Here is a 22,228-nt window from a genome sequence, read left to right on the forward strand (position 1 = left end):
TGTTATTTAATTAAAATTATTATTTTCAATAAAGATATTTGCACGTGTAACATTAAATATTTTTCCGAAAAATGTTATCCTGCCAAATTATTAAATATTTTACTTCAAAATTATCTAATGTAGACTAGATGGTCTAATTATGTACGTTATAAAATATATTCCAATTTTCCTGGAAAAGCTTTACAAATTGCTCTTATGATGTGAATTCAGCATTCATTATAATTAATTTCTCTCTTTTTTAACATTTAACTTCATTCATATTCAAATGTCATGGTTTTAATATTTTTCTTTTATAAATATTCAGATAATAATAAATAGGTTCAGTTAAGTCATAGTCGTACTAGTAACTTTCATACTAATATTATGAAGTAGTATGATATAAAATTATGTGTGTATTAATTTACTGATACTCTTCCATATTACACAGCAAAATAATCATTACTGTCGTATAGTTGTATTGTATACTAGCTGAAAAGGAGCGGGGAAGGGGTACGGATAAATAAAACAACTGATTATTGTTTGAACAATGTCCATATTATATTTATTATTACCACATACACACGGCACGATGTGAACCTTGTCTTAAATCATTGTATTATAATAGGTATATGTACATTGCACAATGTGTATACATACATCGCCATACACGCGCGCCCCGAGAGGCTGTATGATTATATATCTCATAGTATTATGTACGTTATAATAATGTAATATTCCAATAAGTTAAAGTGCACGGGTGCACGAAATCGGGGCGGTGGACATACCCACCGCTTTTTACAAAATGTTTGATATTATCATTATTAATAAAGAGATGCCATAAAAACTAATTTATTCATCATACGATTTATATCCATATTGTATACAGATTCATTGTAACATACTATACACGAAGAAATGACGAAAATAACGCGTCGGAACCGCGACGAGAGCGCGGCTCTTCCGCTCTATCATTAACTTCTTTCCTAATTTAAATGTACATGACACCAAATTCGAACGTATATAAATCCAAATTTACGTTAATGTAAAATCTTAGGTAATTGATTTTTATTGCTATAGAAAATCAGTCAGCACGCGAAGCACGTAATCGAGAAGTAACCGCGAGAACGAAATGAAGCGGGCGGCGTTGCGCGGGGCGGGGAGGGATGCCGGGGTAGAGGCGCGAGCGCCGGTGGCGCGGCGTGACGTCACGTGCGCCGCCCTGGCCGACGCGGACGCCTTGCACAGGCGTGTCGCGTACTTCTTGTGAATCGATTCGCATTCCTTTCTTGTCAGTAAATTATTTATCTATGAATTGAAATAACTAAATTAAGAGTATCTAAAGAAGGGGTGTTTGTCGTTCAATACAGCTGAAGATCGTGACGTCGTAATCGATTGACGCAAAGTCAGCGGGCACGGATGGTTCGTGACGTCACAACGCGCGTCGCCTAAGCCCGCCTTTAATTCTCAAACGCAACTCTCACAGACACGCTCTGATGCTGCAATGATACCGAACAGTTTGAATCGGTTCGTGTGGAGCCAATGCGCGTCCGGTTCTACGCGAATATATTTTATACGTTTGGTCCTTGAACATTAAGTTGGCCATTGCCGAGTATGCAAAGCTACTGTCTAAGGCCGCCACGGCGACTCTACGAACATTACCAGTCTGTCACTTTATTCCTTTAAAATTAATTATTATCTTTAATAACAATATAAGTAGAGTGTAAATTAATGTAGAAAGGTATTATACAAAATAGAATAAATTATCTTTTTAATTAATTTTATATATAGATGGATATTATACGATATTAGAATCACATAAAGAATTTTTAAAATTAATTTGAGATCTCGCTTATTTATTATTACGTAGTCTTTACTTTGATATAGAACACATCTCTAAAATGGCGACTGAAAGAAATCAACTAACGCGAATGTCAATAGCGAGAGGAAGCGGTCGTTGTTGGGTTTGTGAGTAATCAAACATGTTTGGTGTTTTAGCAAATCAACAGAGGGATTTCATCTCGGCACAGAAGATTACTCGCAAGCCGAACCGCGGCAATTTAGCTCTACACACCGGTCATAATATTATTAGCACTCTCTCTTTTCTCGACGCAACTGCAATATGGTAACCATTCTCGAATGCAATAATGTTATAACCAGTGCTCGATCTAACCTCTAAGGAACTTACAAAAACTTAAAGAAAGATAAAAATAATGAAACTAATATCTTCGTCAAGCTAATCCTGATTACGGCTCGAATGAGTCTAATAATATCGATCAGATGGTATCGACTAAGTCTTTTTACATGCGGCTATCTATGTATATACAATAGTATTTGTCTTAAATCGTCTCGTGCAATCGCGGCGAACCGATGGCTTCTCACGAACGGGCGAAACGAACGTCACTCACTATAATAATTAAGTATGTTTGTACTCGAACTCGCACGGGGATAAGCGGCCGTGTACGCTTCTCCTACATTAAAAAGGTCGGTAAGAAAATATAATTATAGTGAGGATGAAAGAGTGAATGAAGAAGCCGACGGTGGAACGGAGCGCGCGCATCGCACCGCCGCCGGCCCGGACCTAACAATATAACATTTCATCATAATTCATAATAATTAAATATTCTAAGAAAAAATGTCTTAAATACCTACAACACCGTAAATATAAAACAAATGATTACGTTAATTTGTTTGGTATGATATCGTTTTCCGACGGTCCTATAAATAGACTCACACCTTCGTTTTTATTATCAATTTCCTAGCTAACGATTAACAACATAATTGCGGTCGCGTTTCCTGATCGGCGACACAGCTAGGCTGGCCTGGGCCGTGCGCCGGAGCTCCGAGCTCACGCAACGTTCTGTGGAGCGACTAGCGAACATGTCTGCAAACAAAAACGCGAAGCGAGCGCGCCGCCGAGCCGCTCGCGGCCGGCGCGCCTCGTTAAACATCCTTTATTCAATTAACTACGTACCCATAAGTAATAATAATAAATTACCTTTAAAAAGAATATTGATTAATTTCGTATCATTTTCAATATTTTGTAACAGGAAACATTTATATTTATAACGTATTTATATAATAATAGCATTTAAAAGATTGTTCATTATTATTACCTAAAATTTAATATCTAAATTTATTATAATATTAATGTAATTGATGTAATGAGTAATAATAATAAATAACGAATGATTGCAACCGAGTGCTCATGTGTCGAGACGGGCGCACACGCACGCGCGGTCTGCCCGGGGCGGGCGGTACCGGCGCGTGCGCACGCCGCCCTGTGCTGTTGCCGTATAGACAGTGGTCATCGAATATGTCCTAACGAATATGTATTAATGAATTGACTTCATATTTTACTCTATTACCACGACTCTGATCGTTTTGATGTTTCTTAAAATACCTGTCTTTATTTTATTACATTGTCTATATTGCGAAAGTATGATGCATTTTATGTTCGAAAATTTATCGTTTATACTTGATTAAAACTTGAAATAGATCTAAGTACGAAGTGACCCCGCCACGTAGCGGAGGCGTGAATAATTTCAACAGTGGTTCTTACATTAAGGTTAATACAATGGTAAGAAATAATGAAATATTAATTACGTAATGCACAAAATCGTATTCATTATAATTACAATGCCTACATTCAAAGGTACAAGATAGAAACGAATTATTATCTTAACGAGATGAGAGATATATATCGAAATGTTTCGACTTAGCTTCTCAAACTTCCTTATGAATCGTAAAATGATGATGTTATCCTTAGGATAAAATTTTATATCATAATACATATAAGAAATAGTATGTATACGAATAACTAACGTAGTCTTATAGGGAAGTAATCGAGAAACTTCAGCTACAAAACAGAACATCGATGCAAAGAGGTGATTTTATACAATTCGAATTAGGCGAAAATAATTACATTTATAGATAAAATATGCGCAATATAGTAGTATAGTAATTACTTTAATATTTGAATTTATTATTAAAAATAGAATAAAATATGTGTCGGTGGACGAGCGAGGATGGTGGCGGCGCGGCGTGCGCGTTATTGTCTCCGGCCGGCATGGCGCGGGCGGCGAGCGGAGCCGCGCCTCGGCGACTCGCCCGGAGCCCCAGACCGTCCTTACCGACCTATACCGCTATCTACCAAGTCAACTCTTCACGCGGAACACGGAGAAAGGGTTACATTATTGCTATTACAGATACGCGCCGAACTCTGCCCGAAACCCTATAAACACTGAAAATCTTATTGTTATCGTAAACTTCCTACAGAGAATGTTAGAGCACGAAATTCAAATTCGAAGGATAGGCACGGATCGTACATGCCGATGGATAGTTACGCTATCTAACGAACTAAAAGTCTCGCGCGTCGAGGGATAGACATGCAAGTTACCTTAACTGTAATTTAACTATGAATAATAAAATATTTAAAGATACACCTCCCTGCAATTAAACCGTCTAGATGCTTTTATCTTATGAAATGTATTTTTTAGTTTAATTATTTATTGACAACACATCTACGATACAGTCGAAGCGAGAATTTTTTGAAAAAATACCTGTTTAATCGATAAACTATCTCTCGTTCACACGACAAAAAGTAGATTATTTACAATAGGGTGTGTCGAGGGGCGTGGGTGCGGAGGGGTCGGGGGCCGGGGTTGGCGGAGGGGGATATGGATCGGGAGGGGGAGGGGGTCGGAGTGGAGAGTTGGGTATGAGATTGAGATGCCGCGGTCGACGGATCGGTCCGCGCGGTGGCCGGACGGATTGGATCACCGTCGCCGTTGTGGCGCGTGGCGCGACGTCCGCGTACGGCGCGCGGCCGCGGCGCTTGCGGCGAGGAGACGGCGGGGATGCAGGCTCGGCTGACAGCTGGTTCGCCACGAGACGCGCCGCCACGCCGCTCGCCACCTGTGCGCAAATATCCGCCTGTTACTATGACTCCTGCTATCCTACACCTTAATTATTTTGTTGTAAGCTCTTAATACATGGTAGGCCAAAAGCAGGCAAAGCTATCGCTTTTGGGCGGCAGTAATCAAAAGAACAGCTTTGATGAGTTTTTTCTGTATTTGGCAATATTTTTTTTAAATTTTAACTTAAAAAAAACTCTCTATAAGATATGCCAGTACATAATTTATTAATTTAAAAGTCTGAGTTTTAATAACTGTTCTACTGTTCTATTATGTATTCAAAGCAGTTTTCTTAAGGGGATTACTATGGTCAAAACCGGAAAACACCTTATACATATTGAATTTTGTTGAGGAAACTGTTGGTACGATTGTCTTAAAAAAAATATATGTGATACTCAAGGATATAATTTACAAAGTGTATTGTTTACTTTTCAGTTTAGAACGGCCTAAACATAAAAAAAAATACATACAAATCAACCCCTTTTTGAACATAAAACGCATTTTGTTAGGAAAACGGCTACATATTTATACATGAAATTTATACCAAAAAATATGTTATGATATTTGTAACAATTTGTATTGATTGTTTTTTCAATTTTCATTATTATCGTTAAATTATCAAGAAAAAACTCGAATTTATAATAAAACCCACATAAAACCTCACCTCTATTGCATATTTTCGACGAAATTTGACGGTGTCAGTTCGACTCGGACGGGGGACTGTACGTGCGGTTTTTTTTGCAAAATAACGCTAAAATTCACCGAATTGAATGTTTTGTTAAATTAAACCAGATTGTAATAGGCATTTACATGAGCAGTTCATGAAATGAAAGTTAAAAATAGGTATGTAAAGATATAAAAATCTGTTTGTAAATTAGTTTTGTTTTTGAAAGGCGTCATTAAATAATATCCAGTGTTGATAATTTTTGACAGTAAAATATTATCAGAAAACACATACCTATAAAACAGTAACCAGACTTTCCTTGTGCCTTGAATATTTAAAAAAAAAAAAGATTAATTGCTGTTCTATCGTATATTTTAAGGGTCCAAAACAATCCAAAGCCGGGAGATACTGACACTTTTGGGTCATTTGTAACCGGATGGCGGTTCTACAGTGGTCTTAGTACGCAATGACAAAAAGAAAAATCATGGTCAGAACAGTGGTACCGGCATACTAGTCGCGTTAGTCGAACTCGTCGGATAAATTACGGAAGGCAAACGATTTGTAACACAAAAATTTTAGGATTTACCGATAGCCCATAAAAAAGAAGTAGGCGGTAGTGTCATGCCATACTTTTCCGGTGTAATTTACAGCCCACAATACCGACGTGAATGCGTTGATTTAAAAAAAAAATTCAACCATTTGTACCAGGCTAATTTTTGCACAGGTAATCATCGTCCAGTAGCCATGTACGAAAATCGCCATGCCATACTTTTCAGACAGTTCCAAATGGTCGCCATACCGCCGAAAATCAGTAATTTTTTTTTATATTGTATAAAATCATTTAATTTTATATTATTGTATAAAATCGTAGGAAAATCAAAACTGACATAAACGTATAGCAACATTTTTAGCCGACGCCATTATAGGACGAAATTCTCAATTCAACTGAATTTTTTGTTGGTTCCGTTACCTCCGCACTTTTAACTGGGTGAACCACAGACATAGATAGACTACGCAAGTACCGCGATCTGTATGAAAACCAAGCGTGTCATATTTTTTGTACTGACCTTGACGCGTTATGACGTCACGAGCGCTTTTTAGTGATGGTAATTTCATTTTACGCTAAATCGATTAGGACGCCACTCGCGCGGCGATTCTAGTATCGTCCTATCCCATCGAAGTAAATCGAAAGAAATCAGATCAAACTAGATCTATGTCTAAGAGGTAATTAAATAAATGAATCGTAATCGATTACTAAATCGATTCAAGACAGAAAAATGATAATTACCATAGACAGAGGAATGATAAAATAAATTTATAAACCTTTTAATATTCTAACAAGTAAACTAATGTGTTTTAGCTTTAAAGAAAACTGTCAATCAATCAATCTTTATGTCCCGTTGCATCAATCCATTTTTCTTTTATGTTCGGGTTACTTGGAAAACTGAAAAAACAAACATAGTCTAAGCAATAAGGAGTTTTCTTAAAAAACTCCCAAGATGACACTTTAACTAATGGCGTCCATGTCATAATATTTATTTTTAGTACCTTTGTATTAAAATACTTAAAAGTTCTAGGTCAAGTCGTATTAAATGACAAAAAAATCTATGCCTTTTTTTCTAAAAAATTGCTCCTTCAAATTATCATTTTTCTGTTCGATTATAAAATCGATTAGAATCGAGAACTGTTGCATCAAATGAACATCACTAACCACAAAATTGGACAGAAAAATGAGAAGACGCTATTCATTGCTTGTTATCATACGACTCGATCTTTACCGTGCCAAGTAAAAGCCGCAATGTATTCCGAATCATTTCGTATGATTTGGTATCCGTGTTTGTCACGATCGTTTTCCACAGATATTCTTTATTTGATTTTAAAATAAATAGTGCATATTCTGATTAGAAAATTACTTACCGGTGGAAGGAAACATCTCTGCTAACTCGGCCACTCACAGCTGTGGAGTTTCTACAGTTTATAACGGCGTAATTCGGCATTTTACTTTATTCAGCTTCACGTCTTTCCTAACTGCAAGCGCGGACTGAGTGTAGGCCAGCGTCAAGTAAGTTTCATAATCTTAGTTTGGACACGGGAAGTACATACACTCGCTTAGTCTATCTTGATACATGTCTGTGGGGTGAACCGATGATTTCTTCTACACTAATATTATAAAGAGGAAAACTTTGTTTGTTTGTTTGTTTGATTGTAATGAATAGGCTCATAAACTACTGGACCGATTTTAAAAATTCCGTTCACCATTCAAAAGCTACATTATCCACGAGTAATATAGGATAGGTTTTATCCCGGAAATTCCACGGGAACGGGAACTATGCGAGTTTTTATAGATACCGACACAACTAACACTGTATTCTTTGTACGGAAGGTATGACCCATATCAGTCATAGTCATAGGCTCTGGTAACTTCAGTCGCAGGAAAATCACTCATTTTGTAATGTGTTCAAAGATAAACAGTAGAAAAAAAACTCAGTTTAAAACACGTTATAATATTTTTGATTTGAAGCTGCTATATAGTCGATAAATAGGCACCAAACTCTTAAAGGGGTATAATATTTTAATGTTTAAAAATCGAAACACATTTTATTTCTCGTCATCATTTCAAAGACGTAAGGGATTTAAAAAATTAACCCCGAACTAACTACAAAATACATAACAAGTCGAAAAAAACGTGATTTCTTGTCCGTTCCCCTATTTTTTTCGGTGTGTGTAGGTTGCGTGCATATATTCCTACTAGGTATGAAGAGATATACAGAGAACGCTAAATACATTTGCCTGGTCACCATTACCATTCGATACACCATGAGATGGTAGAGGCCGTTCTATAGAATTACGTCAAATAATGTACTCCATCTTTTATATCTCTGTAGGTGAGATGTTCTCCACCCTAGCCATCATCAGGTCTCCAGAATATAGTAGAGTCCGTGTTGAATAAAATTAATTTCTAAATCGGTGTTTTCTTAACTGTTCCCCACTCTAGAACTTATAATTACTTGCTTAGTCATTTTAAGGTCTCCAGAATGGGTCATGTAGTAGAGACTTTGCTTATAACGGTTAATGTTGAAAGATGAGTCTTCCTACATTACATTTACAACATACATAGTACACAATATTTACTATTCATAAATGTAATATGTTACTGCCTCTCAGAGAAAACATAAATTAGGTAGAAACCACTAACACATTACGATACAATACGATACAGTATACAATTCCATAATCTTTGGTCACTTTTACTTCAACAACGATGTATATTTATAGAGGGCGGTTAAAAAAACAAATTCAAATGTAGTGACAGAATCATTAAGGTCGTTGAACCGTGTAATTGCCTTAATCACTGACATAATACACTTTATACAACATTTACCAACGAGAGACTGTTTTTCTTTTATAAATCTGCTAAAATGAAACTACGAGCATATACCTAAGTACATGTAAGCAATTTTAACTATTGCACATTTTAATACATAAACGCTGTGCTTTTAGACTTAATTCTCAGCTTGTGAAAACGCGAGTATTAGCACTCGAGTGTTCATATTTGCAGCGGCAACAATTACATACACTCGTTCTTTTAAAAGGCTATTCCACGTAACGACATTTTAATTATGCGAAACGAGATACATTTAAAATACTCACGTAAATATTTGTGCTATTACACTTTCAATGATAACCGTTGGTGAAAGCCGCAGGAATCAGGGGTCCCTGTAATGAGGAAAAATAATTTTAGTCATCGAGCACATCGAGAAAATAAAACGTTCTAACCGCTATATGAAGCTTTCCATTTTAATTTTATGAATGGGATTATTATATTTAATTGAATGGGAGTGTAAAGCGATCGATTGGTTGTTAACCTCTCCAGGGGCAGATTTAAAGGTATTCAGTTTGGTGTTCGTAGTGTATGAAGCGGTAGCGGCTCGCCGGCCAACAAAATAAAAACAGCGATCAGTTAGAGCGGCCCGCGACCGCTCGGCCACGGTAATTACGCCGCTTGTTCTCCTTGATTTATGGTTATTGCCCGTGGGGGCATACTCGTTACCTAATAAGACCGTTTTACACCGAGAACCATATGCGTCGGCTTTCGACCGTCAACTTCATTTATAGTTCAGTACTATCCGATCAATATGCAGATTTTTATAAATTGTTAAAGCTATTTTAAATCACTGTATCTACATTGTAATGCTTTGTTCTTCTAAAAACTCTTAATGTCTATTGTATTCCAACAAATCGGTGCAAGGATAGGTACGTAAAATGAATTTAAATACGAATTCCTTTACTCCCGACTTAATGTTCACATTATGTAAACGAATAGAAGCTTTAAAGCGTTTTGAAAAATGTCTCAAGATAGGACGTGAAGAGTTAAGATCTCGGGAGCGCGGTGTTGGCGTCGACAAGCAATGAAGACTGATGGCGTCGCTTGGAAGCAGTTATGGAGCGCGGTCGCAGTTTTAAAAAGCCATTAGCCGCGGCAATGCACCGCGTAGATTGCGCCGCCATCGCTCGCACGCTTATATTTCGGAACACTTTATAATCACATCTCTCACGCTTCACTTCCTCGCTAACTTATGGTGATTATGCCTTAAGAGCGACAAGGAAGATCGCTTCCATAATGAGATTGGAACGTCTTGCTAAAATTTTAGTGTCGACGGCTGTTAATTGCGTCTGCGGAGCTCGCCTCCTAAATGTTCTGAACGTTATATCGTAAAACCTATTTCAATTAATATTTTGTGTGCAATTTTAACGCCGGACAATGTTATCTTCTCTTTTAACAAATAAATTTCAACACCTTTCAGTGCGAATCAAAAGTTGCCGAAAGAAAAACAAAACAGAACAAACATTAATTTGAATTTTGTGACAGTTGAAACTTTGTACAGGGACAATTTTATGAATTGCTTTTATTTGAACCTCACTGAAATAGGCATTTTTGAACATAACGTTATAAATGAAAAAAGTTGTAATCGAAAGTTAATAACTTTATCCCATTTATCACGAGCAAAATAAGGATAAAAGTTATCTTATTCCTTGTTCGAGTAGAGAGGCACGATATGGTATATACTGTTAAATCTATGATAGTTATACGAGTACAATATATTTATGTAACGGTGTTCAGTTTCTTATTTTCTCATTACGTTGTATATTGAGTAGAATATACAGTGGAGTAAAGTTATACATAGGATCATCGAACAACAATAGTACCGTTTACTTTAAATCTACCCCAGTTCAGTTAATGCTTAATTTTACAACATCATTTGGTTATCATATGGTTCCTGATTTCTTACCGGGGTGTAGTTAAGGGGCGCGCGGCTTACAGCGATGGCTGGGAATCCAGAGGGCTGGGGGCTGGCGGCCTGCACGTAGCCGACGCTGTCTGCTGCGGAGCCGTACACGTCCAGGGCCGGGCCCGGCGAGCTAGCGGCGGGAAACCCCGCTCTGCCGCCGGCCGTGTGCGGCGACGCTGGAGGTCCGAAGCCGGCCGCTGCCGCTTGGTAGTTGTTCATCACTAGGCAGATAATTTGGACATTAGTGTTTAGAAAATTTGGAGGTGGGGACGTTGCTGCGCGTACGCATAGTGAAAATTATGCCTGCGTAGGTAACTGAGTAAGTATGAGCGCTTAAAAGTTTTTTTTTTCAGTTCGCTCTATAAGAAATGATAAGATCATCGAATCTTGCGCATCTGTTTTGTGCAACGCATGTTGTAACGCATTTTTTTGAAGTTACAGATTTTCAGGGTAACATGACATGTTCACATGTATAAAAGTTTTCAATTTGTTTAAATTTTGGCAAAGGTATTATTTTAGACTTAGGACGTGCATAATGGGGGTTAGTATTATTAATAAAACACATAACACATAAAGCAACACCAAGTAAATTTAAATATTATGATAAACACCAAAATACATGATAAATATACGATGAATGTGGATTTTGTGTGACTGGATTTATTATATTATATAGTGTACCTACAGAGACGTAACTACAAACAACTGCAGACACTCGGACTTAGAACCCATTATAGCAAGCTTCAAACACTATGCGAAGGCACCATCAAGAAACAAAATAAATACAATTTGTAGCAAAGCCATAGTGTGTTGGTAATATGTGTGGTAAATATGTGAAGTATGCTAGCGACCTCACCTGAGAGCGCTTGCGCGAGGAGCGGTGTGTTGTTATTCGGTGTGAGTTGGCCGTTGGTCAGGTCCACTGCAAACATATACACGGTTCGCATACTCTCCACGAGAGGAACGTACACTCTTGTAACACACATCTATGACTGAACCATCAACCGTCATGCTCTCTATTCTAAAACTCCGAGTCCTTAACCAGAAGATTCCGCACTTATTCGACGCGGAAAGCACGCGTAAATGCATGAATAATTTAGCCATTTGAGACAAATGAGGACAACGGATCCCCGAGCTAAGATTATGTCGGGGAAAAATATTGTGTTAGTATTTCACGTGCATTCAAATGAAAAAGAGAGGTCGAAGTTTCGCGAATATAAATCACAGAAGGAAAAAAACTTTTACAAGATATCCAGTAAATTATTTGACGTGAATTCTCGCTCAGTCTGCTTATTGAATAGAGGCATTAGCATACCATGCACGTAGCGAGGCTCCGCTCGCATTCGCACTCGCATCGTTCGTGTTATCGCGCCGTTACGCACAATTTTATATTCCACCACTTACGTGAAATAAACATCAAAATTATAGACTGTAAACGTGTGTGAAAACGGCTCCGTATTCGAATTGTGCCCACTCATACGGTCGCTATTAGCTCTATTGGCTTGTACGACAAATTTTATTTTGACAGATGCGCGAGTTATGATTTAGTGTGAAAAATGGAGGTCCGCACCAGGTGATTACCGGCCTGCGAGTGACTTTGCAAAAAAGCACAATATAAGTAATGGAGGATGAATGATAGATGGCGCGGCGGGCAGTCGGGCGCGGGGCGCAGGGCGACGTACCGCGTCCGCGGCCGCGCTCCATTCGCTCTACGCTAAAATGCTGACACATTTTAATAACATTACGTTGCAGTGTACAGGCTATTTAAGTTTTGAAGGCTATTAATAGCTTAAGTTTAACGTCTTTCCACTAGAGACTATTCTTCCTTATTTTCACGAAATCTCGAGCTACATAATAGTTTCATTGTTATTTCTTTTACCTTCAGTATTATCGAAATTACTACGAAATTATGTTGGTTAAATAATGTCCCATTACATGTATAATTACTGTACGTAATATATGCCGTAATTGTATCATAAAAAAGACGGTCGTCACGTAATATGTAAGGGTATGAGGTACTTTGACAACTACAATTAATTTGGCCCAAACATTTTACTCTTCCGAGTGTTATCTACATCAGTCATATCTGTATCGGGCGTAAACTTTGCACCAGTCCCTTGTAGGTTTAATTTACTCATGTTATACCCACGTTACAAGTGTAATTTATGCGTTATCCCAAGTTTCTTGGATCTTTAACAACTATAAACTCGCTCAATGTTATGTTAATTAGAATAGTAAACATCGCGATACAGCCTTAAATCTTTCTTACATTTGATAAAGATTGATCAGGGCCTTAAATTGGAAACGAACTTTCGAGATAACAGCGCCAATTTCCAGTTTTATTGGCTTAGGTGCGAACTCGTAGGGACTTTATAGAGGTACGAGGTGATTCGCACCCCAAGTAAGCCTCTCACCTCTCGGGTAGCACACATTCATCTATAAATTCAGAGGCCGTCTTGCGAGAGCTATTCGAACTTTCATAATTGCGGAGTTCGAGGAAACTTAATAATTCTTCTTCACAAGTGGGATGACGGCCGTGCAAAATATTCACTGAGCGTACTCAGTAAAACTCACCCCAAAGATGCTATGAGTATATTACGCATGCCTTTTTATTTGGAACGGTACTCGTGTTTGATAAATCTGACATCATTTTATGAGCTATGCGCGAGCTACTTCATATATTTTTGGCTTAAAGGAGTATGCTATTCTTGTAACAATGTTGGGCTTGTAGGTACTTATTGTTATATAACAATTTCAAAATAAGTCCTGTGAAAGTTTGCTCATGCACTTTATGATGTAGGTACTAATGAAAATGAATAAATAACTGCTTTTATATAGGCCACAGTCATAAAAATATCGCAGTATAACTTTTGATATGATTGTAAAAAATATAGATGAATATTCGTTCCCAAAAACTTTAATAAATAACAAAACTGAATGGCATGGAAACATACAATATTTACAGCAGTTAGGAGGGAAACATTATTTACGTATTCAAAAGTTGTAGAGTCACATATCTCATCTGCGTAATACCCATACTTCATTTCTCACTTCGAGATTGAAATGTTTTATTTTAGCTTTTACGTGAGATCTGCCCTCGCACGCGGTATAGAAAACGTATTTTTAATAGGTGCCATCAATAACTTCCCTCCCTGTGAAGATGATACGGGGTCGTGTTCCGATTCTGAATGTTTTTGGCCGATGGGATTTATCTCAGTTGCCGGTTAATCGAATTATAATGCTGCTTAGAACGACTGTTCGTTTATCTTCCGATTTTATTTGTCAAATGATATTTGTTATGAGTCGAGTCACGTGCGAGTGTTATAGGATTCGCTACTGCGATCGATGGAGTTAGTAAACTATGTTGTTTCGACGTGCTGGTTAATCGCATGCAATGGTTCAGTCATAGAATAAAACGTTAAAACATTAAAAGCCACATTGTAAAAGCGAAACGAAGTATTATGAATCACACACCAATAAAGGCATAAAACTTTCAGAAAATATCTACAAATACGAAAAATTTACAAATTACGAAAACATGTCTACCCAAATTTTAAATATTTTTACTTGCGGAAATGCCGCTTTTTGACTACAAATAAACTACAAAAATTTGATTATGTCAAAATTATTCTATTCTATGATTATTATGAAATTATAAATGACTACTTATTCTAACAGCTTTAAAACCAGAATAACAATTTTAATGAAACTCCAGCCTATTTTACATAATATTATGCCTAAAGCACAATAATTTAATATTATATTAAGACTATTCTATGGCTTATATCTAAACAATTGTACCACTATAAAATGAGTTTGCACCACCAATAACTTCATTTGTCCACCTCTACTTGCTAAAAGATAAGTTTTAAGCGGTATTTAATTATACAAATCCTCCACAGAAACTCACGAAAATCACGCTAAACGTAAGCTCTACTAATTTGAAAGGAAACTGCCTGACACGACTTAAAACGTCTAAGTCTAGTCTATTCAGAAAATCCGCTAGTCAAATATTATAATTGCCAGATTGTCTACAATTTCTTACTTAAATATCTTTTCACGCTCTAATACTATAATGTCTAAAATTATCGGCTAAGCTGTTCTAATTTCAATTTTGTTTTCCAACGCTATTTCGTTCTACACGTAATACTGTTCACACATTTTACGCACAAATGTTGCCTACACTATTCTATCTTCAACGTGGTACTGATCAAACTTTAGATGTTCAAAGTAAATATTACTCGCCCTAGGACTGTCGTGGACGGCACACTCCATTCACCAAACTGCTGTTTTTCTTGGATTCAACACTTTACTTTCCGTTTTCCATTCGAAAACGTCAAATACATCTACTGTCTGAATTCAAAACGGAGTGGCAATATCAAACTGATATTGACCTTTAATTGTAATCACATTAACGTGAATCACAATTATTATACACGTATTTTTATAGACTAGAAGAGATAAGTTCATGAATAAATTGTAGGAATCTTCGATACAAACATTTTAAGATAAGTAATTAACAACAGTTTACATGAATATTCGAGCTAAGCTAGCGTATTATAAATATATCTATATACATTTAAAATTTCTAAATAGTAAATATCTGACCCATCCAATGAGCACTTAATTTCTAAAATCTATCTAACTATATTCTATCGTATAAGAAATTCTAGAAGACAATATCATCGAGATATAAAGATAAATCTTAATACGTGTCGACCTACAACAAGCACTAATGTATGTCACTACACATTTTAACCCTCACGTATCTTAAATTAAAATTGGAGTTGGCATGATACGCAAGACTCGGGCACACTCCGACTAACCCTGTTATTGTTTTAATTAAACCGCCTTTTATAACTCTGAAGTAACCCTTCATTTTAAAATTGTCTTGTGAAATTTTATAATTCGGTTATCCAAGTTCGTATTTATTTAAAAGTTGAGGTTATTTAGTGACAGAGTGTATGGTTAACGAGAAACTATGTAAAGTAGTTGTGTTCGGTCGCGGGCTGCATTCTGAGGGCGAGCGTGTTGAATGCGAGGAATCCCGAAGATGCGGCGGCGTGCGGCGTGCCCGCGGTCTTACATGCCTCCCCCACCGACGACAGCGCATATGTATGCTACGAGCGACCTTCTTACTTTCAGATTATCTTAAAATCCTGCACTTATTTCGAATGCGCATTCCCTTACCGGCTCAGTGGAAGGCGCCGCCTCTTTAGATGAGTCAGAAAATAAACAGAACTCTTGAATAAAGCATTGAACATGTTTCATACGCTAGCCCTCTCCTTTTAAACTTTCTCTTCTAGCTAGTTTTGATTGGTTAAGAGATTGGATAGTAATACAAGACATTTTGCTTATACATTGGCAAATTCCTTTATTTTTAAAATAGAGCGGCTTCACAATAGTATAATAAGTACCTTAAGATTAGTAAGACGATATGTCGAAACAGCGATTAGAACAATATCGTTGACTTAGTATTTAATACATTAAAAATTTGACACATGGATTACAATATAAATATGAAATACTTGTGCAATACGAACGATGCCTAAATCGAACATTGGTTTGCTTCCTGAGGGATACCGCTTTTATTAGTTAATAGCTTTAAATTAATAAAATTCGATCGAGCTATAGGGGCAAACCTAGCCGGGCGATTGGCACGAGACATCTGCGAAATCGCGGTGCATTATCGGTTCATGTACCGTGCTTACGACATTGCATTCCTTAGCTTCGATTCGACAGGGGAAGGCGTGATACTAAAAGGTATTTGAGATGGAATATAATTTATTTATCAAAGAGATAGGGGTCGTTATTGGGTTTCCGGGTAACGTATCGGTTTAGCTGAGGCGCGCCGAGGCCGCTCGTGGCGCGAGGTCCGTCGCCGAGCGACCTATGAGCCCTGTCCGAGCCCGTTCGGGTTTACATACTCCACACCGACCAACAGACGACTTTCCGGTGGTATAACTCCCACTAAACCTGCGGCAACAAAATAAAACAGCTACAAAGCCCGCCACGGAACTAGAAAGGACTCGGGCAGAACCGCGGCGCTCAAATTAAAATGAAACTCAAAAGTATGTCAAAAAGTGCCTTCGTTACGTCGAGTTTACGTTCTAAATTACAAGAGTCGTGGAAAGTAAAGCAAAATTGTATTACTATTCAAAAATGTGCAGATGTTGAACATCCCACGGTTCTACTCATCGAATGATTATGGGAAAACTTTAATTCCTGGTTTCTACTTGGGGTTATTTAAACTTTTAGCACGCACTTATTGACTACTCTTTTCGTAATAAGCCAAAATCCTATCTGTATCACGCACAACCACAATGCAGGAAGGGGAACGTAGCACATGTTATTATATTCTCGATAGTATGGGTATATACTTAAAATATTTAATAAATTATACTGATTATTTTAGGACGCCTACAACGTAAAAGAGGCCGTGTAAATTTTGAAAGATATGCTTGAGAGAGTGAATGCAAATATTCTAATTATATCATAATTTATTTAATAAGAACCTTAAAGTATCAATATCGTTTATAACGGTGGCCACACATTATTAATTTAATGATACGATTAAAGATTACATAATGTATGCTTAGTTTAGAGGATGGCGATTAGGACGGTCGCACATTCGGCGATATCATGATGAATAAGTATGCCAAAGTACAGTTTATTAAAAAACCTTTAAAGATTTTGAAAAATAAAGTATGCGAGGCGTGGCGATAAAGCAACGGCTTATCATCAATCGTTGATTATCCCTTTGATATATTGCGCCAATGGAGAAACGTTATTCATTAATTTTAAAAACACTGAACCATTTTATAACATTAACACGAGGAGTGTAGCGTAAAATAGTTGCATCCAAAAATATTACATAACAACAACAATAAATATTAATGTAACATTATCGCTTAAGCAGTGTAAATATATTAAAATATAATAGAGAAATAACTTTAAAACAAAGTAGGTATTTACATTTACGTAAATATACAATACAATTATAGCGAATATATAAGGTATTAAAATAACACTTTCAAGCTCGATTATAGTATTTTTATCAATAAAACGAACAAAAATAATCTAAACTAATTCTATATAATAATTTTACTTAGCTACGAAAAAGAAATCTATAAATTTGATTGATTCCTACTCATCCTCTAAACTGAGTAATTATTTAGAAATTAATACCTATGTTCTAAATATCTACTTACTGTGATGTCAGCTCTTAACGGTCTATATGAAGAAGATTTATATTATTAACGTATTACTTAGATAAATAACGCATGTGCTGACTGAACACAAAACACCGTACACGGTACAACCGGACAAAATTACATTATTTAAGTATGCCCATTACGGCAGCTGTAAATGTGTCATTCATATTGACACGGGTGAATGTATCGTTAACCATTATTAATATTTTATGTTACCTCACTAAGTATAACTTGTATTTATTCATGAATACAATATTGACAACTTTGACAAGGATAAATGACACGTTATTAAATTTACGTTATTATTTCAATTAAACTGACGTGCATTACGGCAACGGAAAGAAAATTATAATATAGTGAGTGATTGTAATTAGACTCTCTCATTAGAGACTCAAAAGAAAAAGGCATAATTGTGTTCAGTCAATCCTATTAAAATGCTAGCTACTCTCTACAACATGCTAAGAAGATGATTATTATCGTTATTCGACGATATAATGTAAATTGCTATCTATATTTAATTATCTAATATAGAGAGGAAACTTTATGACTAACTACTCCTACCATCTACTCAATGATATCTAAGTATAAACGGACCTACAACTAGACTGACTTGCCGATAACATCAATTGTTATTTGATTTATGACTAATAGGGTCAGTAAATATTATTTCGGCGCTTATGTTTCAAAGATTTCGTGTAGATATGTTTCATGGTTCCACAAAGCCAAAAGTTAGTTCAATTACGAAATAAAACAAGCTGTTCAGGCACGATCACGTAGTATTGACAAATACGAGTATTTGTGCAGCTGCTCCGCTCCGGGTTTCGCCGATTAGGCAGTACGCAATTCTCGGTTCAAACGCCTATATTTTCGTTAGTTTTTCATTAGGTTAAATAAACTGAATCTGTTGTATAATAAAGCTACAAAATTTACATTCGGCTATTCTTTAGTGGATCGACTAAAAGCTCTCCGCGTCTACTTTTAATTAGATAAAAATTCTTTTCGTCTGTCCCGGGATTTACATAGACGTAACCACAATAGGGACGTAACTTTTCTGTACTTTTGTTGAAATCCGTTTAAATCTTTTTTAAAAGCTTTCGCTGTTAATGAGGAGTGGGCTAGCACGAGAGCTCGTCCGATCGGGGCGAGCCGAGAGGGACGGGAGCGGACGCTGTTTGGTCTCTTGTGTTCGTGTGACGCATACCATTTGACAATCGTTAGCGCAAATCGTCTGCAAACACAGAGCGAGGCATTTGGCCGGATCGAAACCACAATACTTTGAAGATAAACAATAAATAGCATTTCTCAAAAGTTGGACGTTTTGTAATTGACGGCGTGGCAGATTTATCTAGATGGCTCAGTCATTGTTAGAGGTGTTAACTTGTTAGGTAAGTTGTTAGAGTTCACACGAACTTTTGCCTTTGCTCGGCGCGAGTTAGTGAAATGGGAAGTTGGGACATTGTCACCCGAGTTACAGATAACACGAAGCGTATGCGTTTTTAAGTCGGCTGGGTTAGATCAAGCGTTAGTGCCGTTCGAGAATCGTTAGCTGTTAGTGGAATGCAGTGTCGGCAGCGCGAGTTCACAGATGCATTGCGTGTACGTTGTAGACCCCACTGAGCTCGAGCGGGTGGTATGGCAGGAGTGTCGCCAAGTGGTGGTAGTGATTGCCGGAGAGTTGGTGGTGCAAGCTCGCCAGGGGATTACCTGCAGGATATGGTAGCCCGAAGCTAGGATAGCCCGAATAGCTACGTCCTGCCGCGTAGGCGGCGTATGCTGCGGGAAAACCTGCGAAACAAACGAATACACCTCAGTTACGTAACTCTTTTAAATCAAACAAGATTCCATTGCATGCTTCCATTTGATGTTAATTTTAAAACATGTCAATACTGGGCGTCTGGTGTGTAAAAACAGGCGTTAATGACACGTGTCCTAATGGCCCCATTCTAAAATAGAACCATCAAATTAAGGTATGTTTCGAACGTTTGCTACGACATCGCTTTGGACATTGTCCAGAGCAGATTATACTGTAAACATCGCTTAATGTAGCGCACTATAAGTGTATCACGATGACCTCATACTCTAAAGACATTCCATTTTACTGATATTTCTAGAAGATACATCTAATGATACTATACTATACCAAATAATCAAACTACATTTACAAAATTTTAAAGCGTATACGAGATTTTTGTAGAATTGGCTTTACTACGTCCGGTAAAAATATTTAAATGACGGATGGGCGAAACGTCATCGAGGATGATATAATTACCGCACCGGATCGTTCATCATATTATTGCCAATCAAAATAGTGTATCTGTCAGGCCCCGTGATGCATCACTCATGCACACCTCGACGTGTCGGTTCTAGGTAATCCATTTATTAGGATACCAATGTTCCTATTACTTTACAGCGAAATGTCAAATTAGTAACCGCGTTTCAATCGCGGTTTGCTCAATTAGTTCGAATATGATCGAATCATGGTTTGGTTAGATATCATAACATACATTTCGGCATTAGAAACGGTTTGAAGTGCACGAATAGCTAAAATTGAATAAATAATATGAGAATAGTAAACTTACCGTCAGGAAGAGCACCCAATGACCACATGAAATCTAGAAATGTAAAAACATTTACATAAATTGATCGATTCTTATACTTTAAGTTAAATATAATTTTCCGTGACAAAAGTGGAGATTATAATTATAAAATATGTGCCGGGAGACACTATTTTGCTTGGCGAAAACGGTCATTGAAATAATCGATTACGCACTTAGATTATAAGCATTCAACATCACTAATACTCTACAATTATATCAATAGCTAGAATGACCTTAATGGGGTATGTTAGTTTAATCACCAGAGATGAATATTATAATTTATATCAAAAACGTTAATCTATTCTACAAATTGTTAGTCTAATGCTAAACATGTTAAACAAACAGACGTTTTTAAATATTCAAGAAATGATATTTATTAATATCTATACACTACCGGAAAATTCCTACTTTATAAGTTAATACAATTATTAATACTATTAGTGTACGAGTACTACTTTTGATAGATACAAAAAGAAAGTACAATCAACACTTAAATGTCAAACAATAAAACAAATACTGGAATTAAAAAATAGGGAATACAAACTAAATAACAACTAATAGAAACAAATGGTAACTTGTAATTAAGTCAATAATAATTAAAAGAAATAATATAACTAAAATACTAAAAATACATGACATTAGACGTCCTCAAACTATTCAAACCTAATATAAATTATACTTAAATAATTAATATTATAACACTAGTTATTTCACAAAACTCTTATGTAACATCGACTGTTCACAAATACCTCTTTTCTTCCAATGATAACATTTTTGAAAAGCCGACATCAAGTTGTAAAGCTATTCATAGAAAAATGCTAAAGAATATAAATATTATTTAAGAAAATATCATTTCAGAACATCTCATCGAATCAGCCGCAATCCATAATGTAACTAGAAATTTTGTTTTCTAACGTGATTAAGTTGTATAATATGGATGGAAATGTAGCAAAAGTGGCAAGGCTCAGCAGAACCATTAGGCTCTTATTTGATTTTCCCTACGAAAAGCTACTCGGAAATTAGAAAAACCAGGCCCACTTCTATTTCATCTATCTATTCGTAAATCAAATGACATTAAAGCACCTACTACCTGGTAGAAAAATATTTCTTTTCTATCACCCTACTTAAAATTGTTCAAGTTTTTCATTCTACTATTTTATAAAAAGTATTTGTATAAAATTTTACAGTAAAACTGGCTATGCTCTGTCTAGATATTCTCGGTACATATGTCAAAAATCTGCTAACTAACTGATTTTTCTAATTGCAATTACTAAAAATAAGACACTTCGTATATCGTTTATCGCTTAAGTACATTAAGTGTAAGACTTTTCAAGGAAGAATAGGAATGTTAGAAGATATAGGAATGGATAGGATAGAGTGCAAAATATGAAATAGAAGATTTCGGAGCAAATTAAAAAATGTTCAAATGTTAGAAGGGATGATGTGGCTGCTGCTGGAAAAGGATCGCGGATCAGAGAGGCAGAGGAGTCGGGAGCGTGGAGGCGGCGAGGGGGGAGTATATGGTTTGGAGGTCGAGAGCGTGAGCCCCCAGGAGCTCCGACACGGAGTA

The 22,228-nt window shown here is 36.6% G+C and overlaps 1 protein-coding gene across 4 annotated transcripts in view; it reads right to left on the reverse strand.

Moving 5' to 3' along the window:
* Nucleotides 1–512: 512 nt before the first annotated feature.
* The window catches only part of Rbp6 (RNA-binding protein 6), a 387,192-nt gene continuing 365,476 nt past the window's right edge, over nt 513–22,228 (reverse strand). For all 4 annotated transcript variants that reach the window (XM_090105937.1, XM_090105934.1, XM_090105935.1 and 1 more), the window contains 6 exons: nt 20,641–20,673; nt 19,766–19,846; nt 11,704–11,769; nt 10,848–11,068; nt 9,208–9,273; nt 513–4,893 (listed from right to left, as the gene is read on the reverse strand). In XM_090105937.1, coding sequence (XP_089962063.1) covers nt 9,232–9,273; nt 10,848–11,068; nt 11,704–11,769; nt 19,766–19,846; nt 20,641–20,673 — 443 coding nt within the window. In that variant the 3' untranslated portion in view covers nt 513–4,893; nt 9,208–9,231. The remainder of the gene's footprint in view (nt 4,894–9,207; nt 9,274–10,847; nt 11,069–11,703; nt 11,770–19,765; nt 19,847–20,640; nt 20,674–22,228) is intronic.

This window comes from Colias eurytheme, chromosome 9 (assembly GCF_061535395.1).
Source record: "Colias eurytheme isolate Ceu_HAF_F1 chromosome 9, ilColEury1 Martin Lab GWU primary, whole genome shotgun sequence".
Classification (NCBI taxonomy): Eukaryota; Metazoa; Arthropoda; class Insecta; order Lepidoptera; family Pieridae; genus Colias; species Colias eurytheme.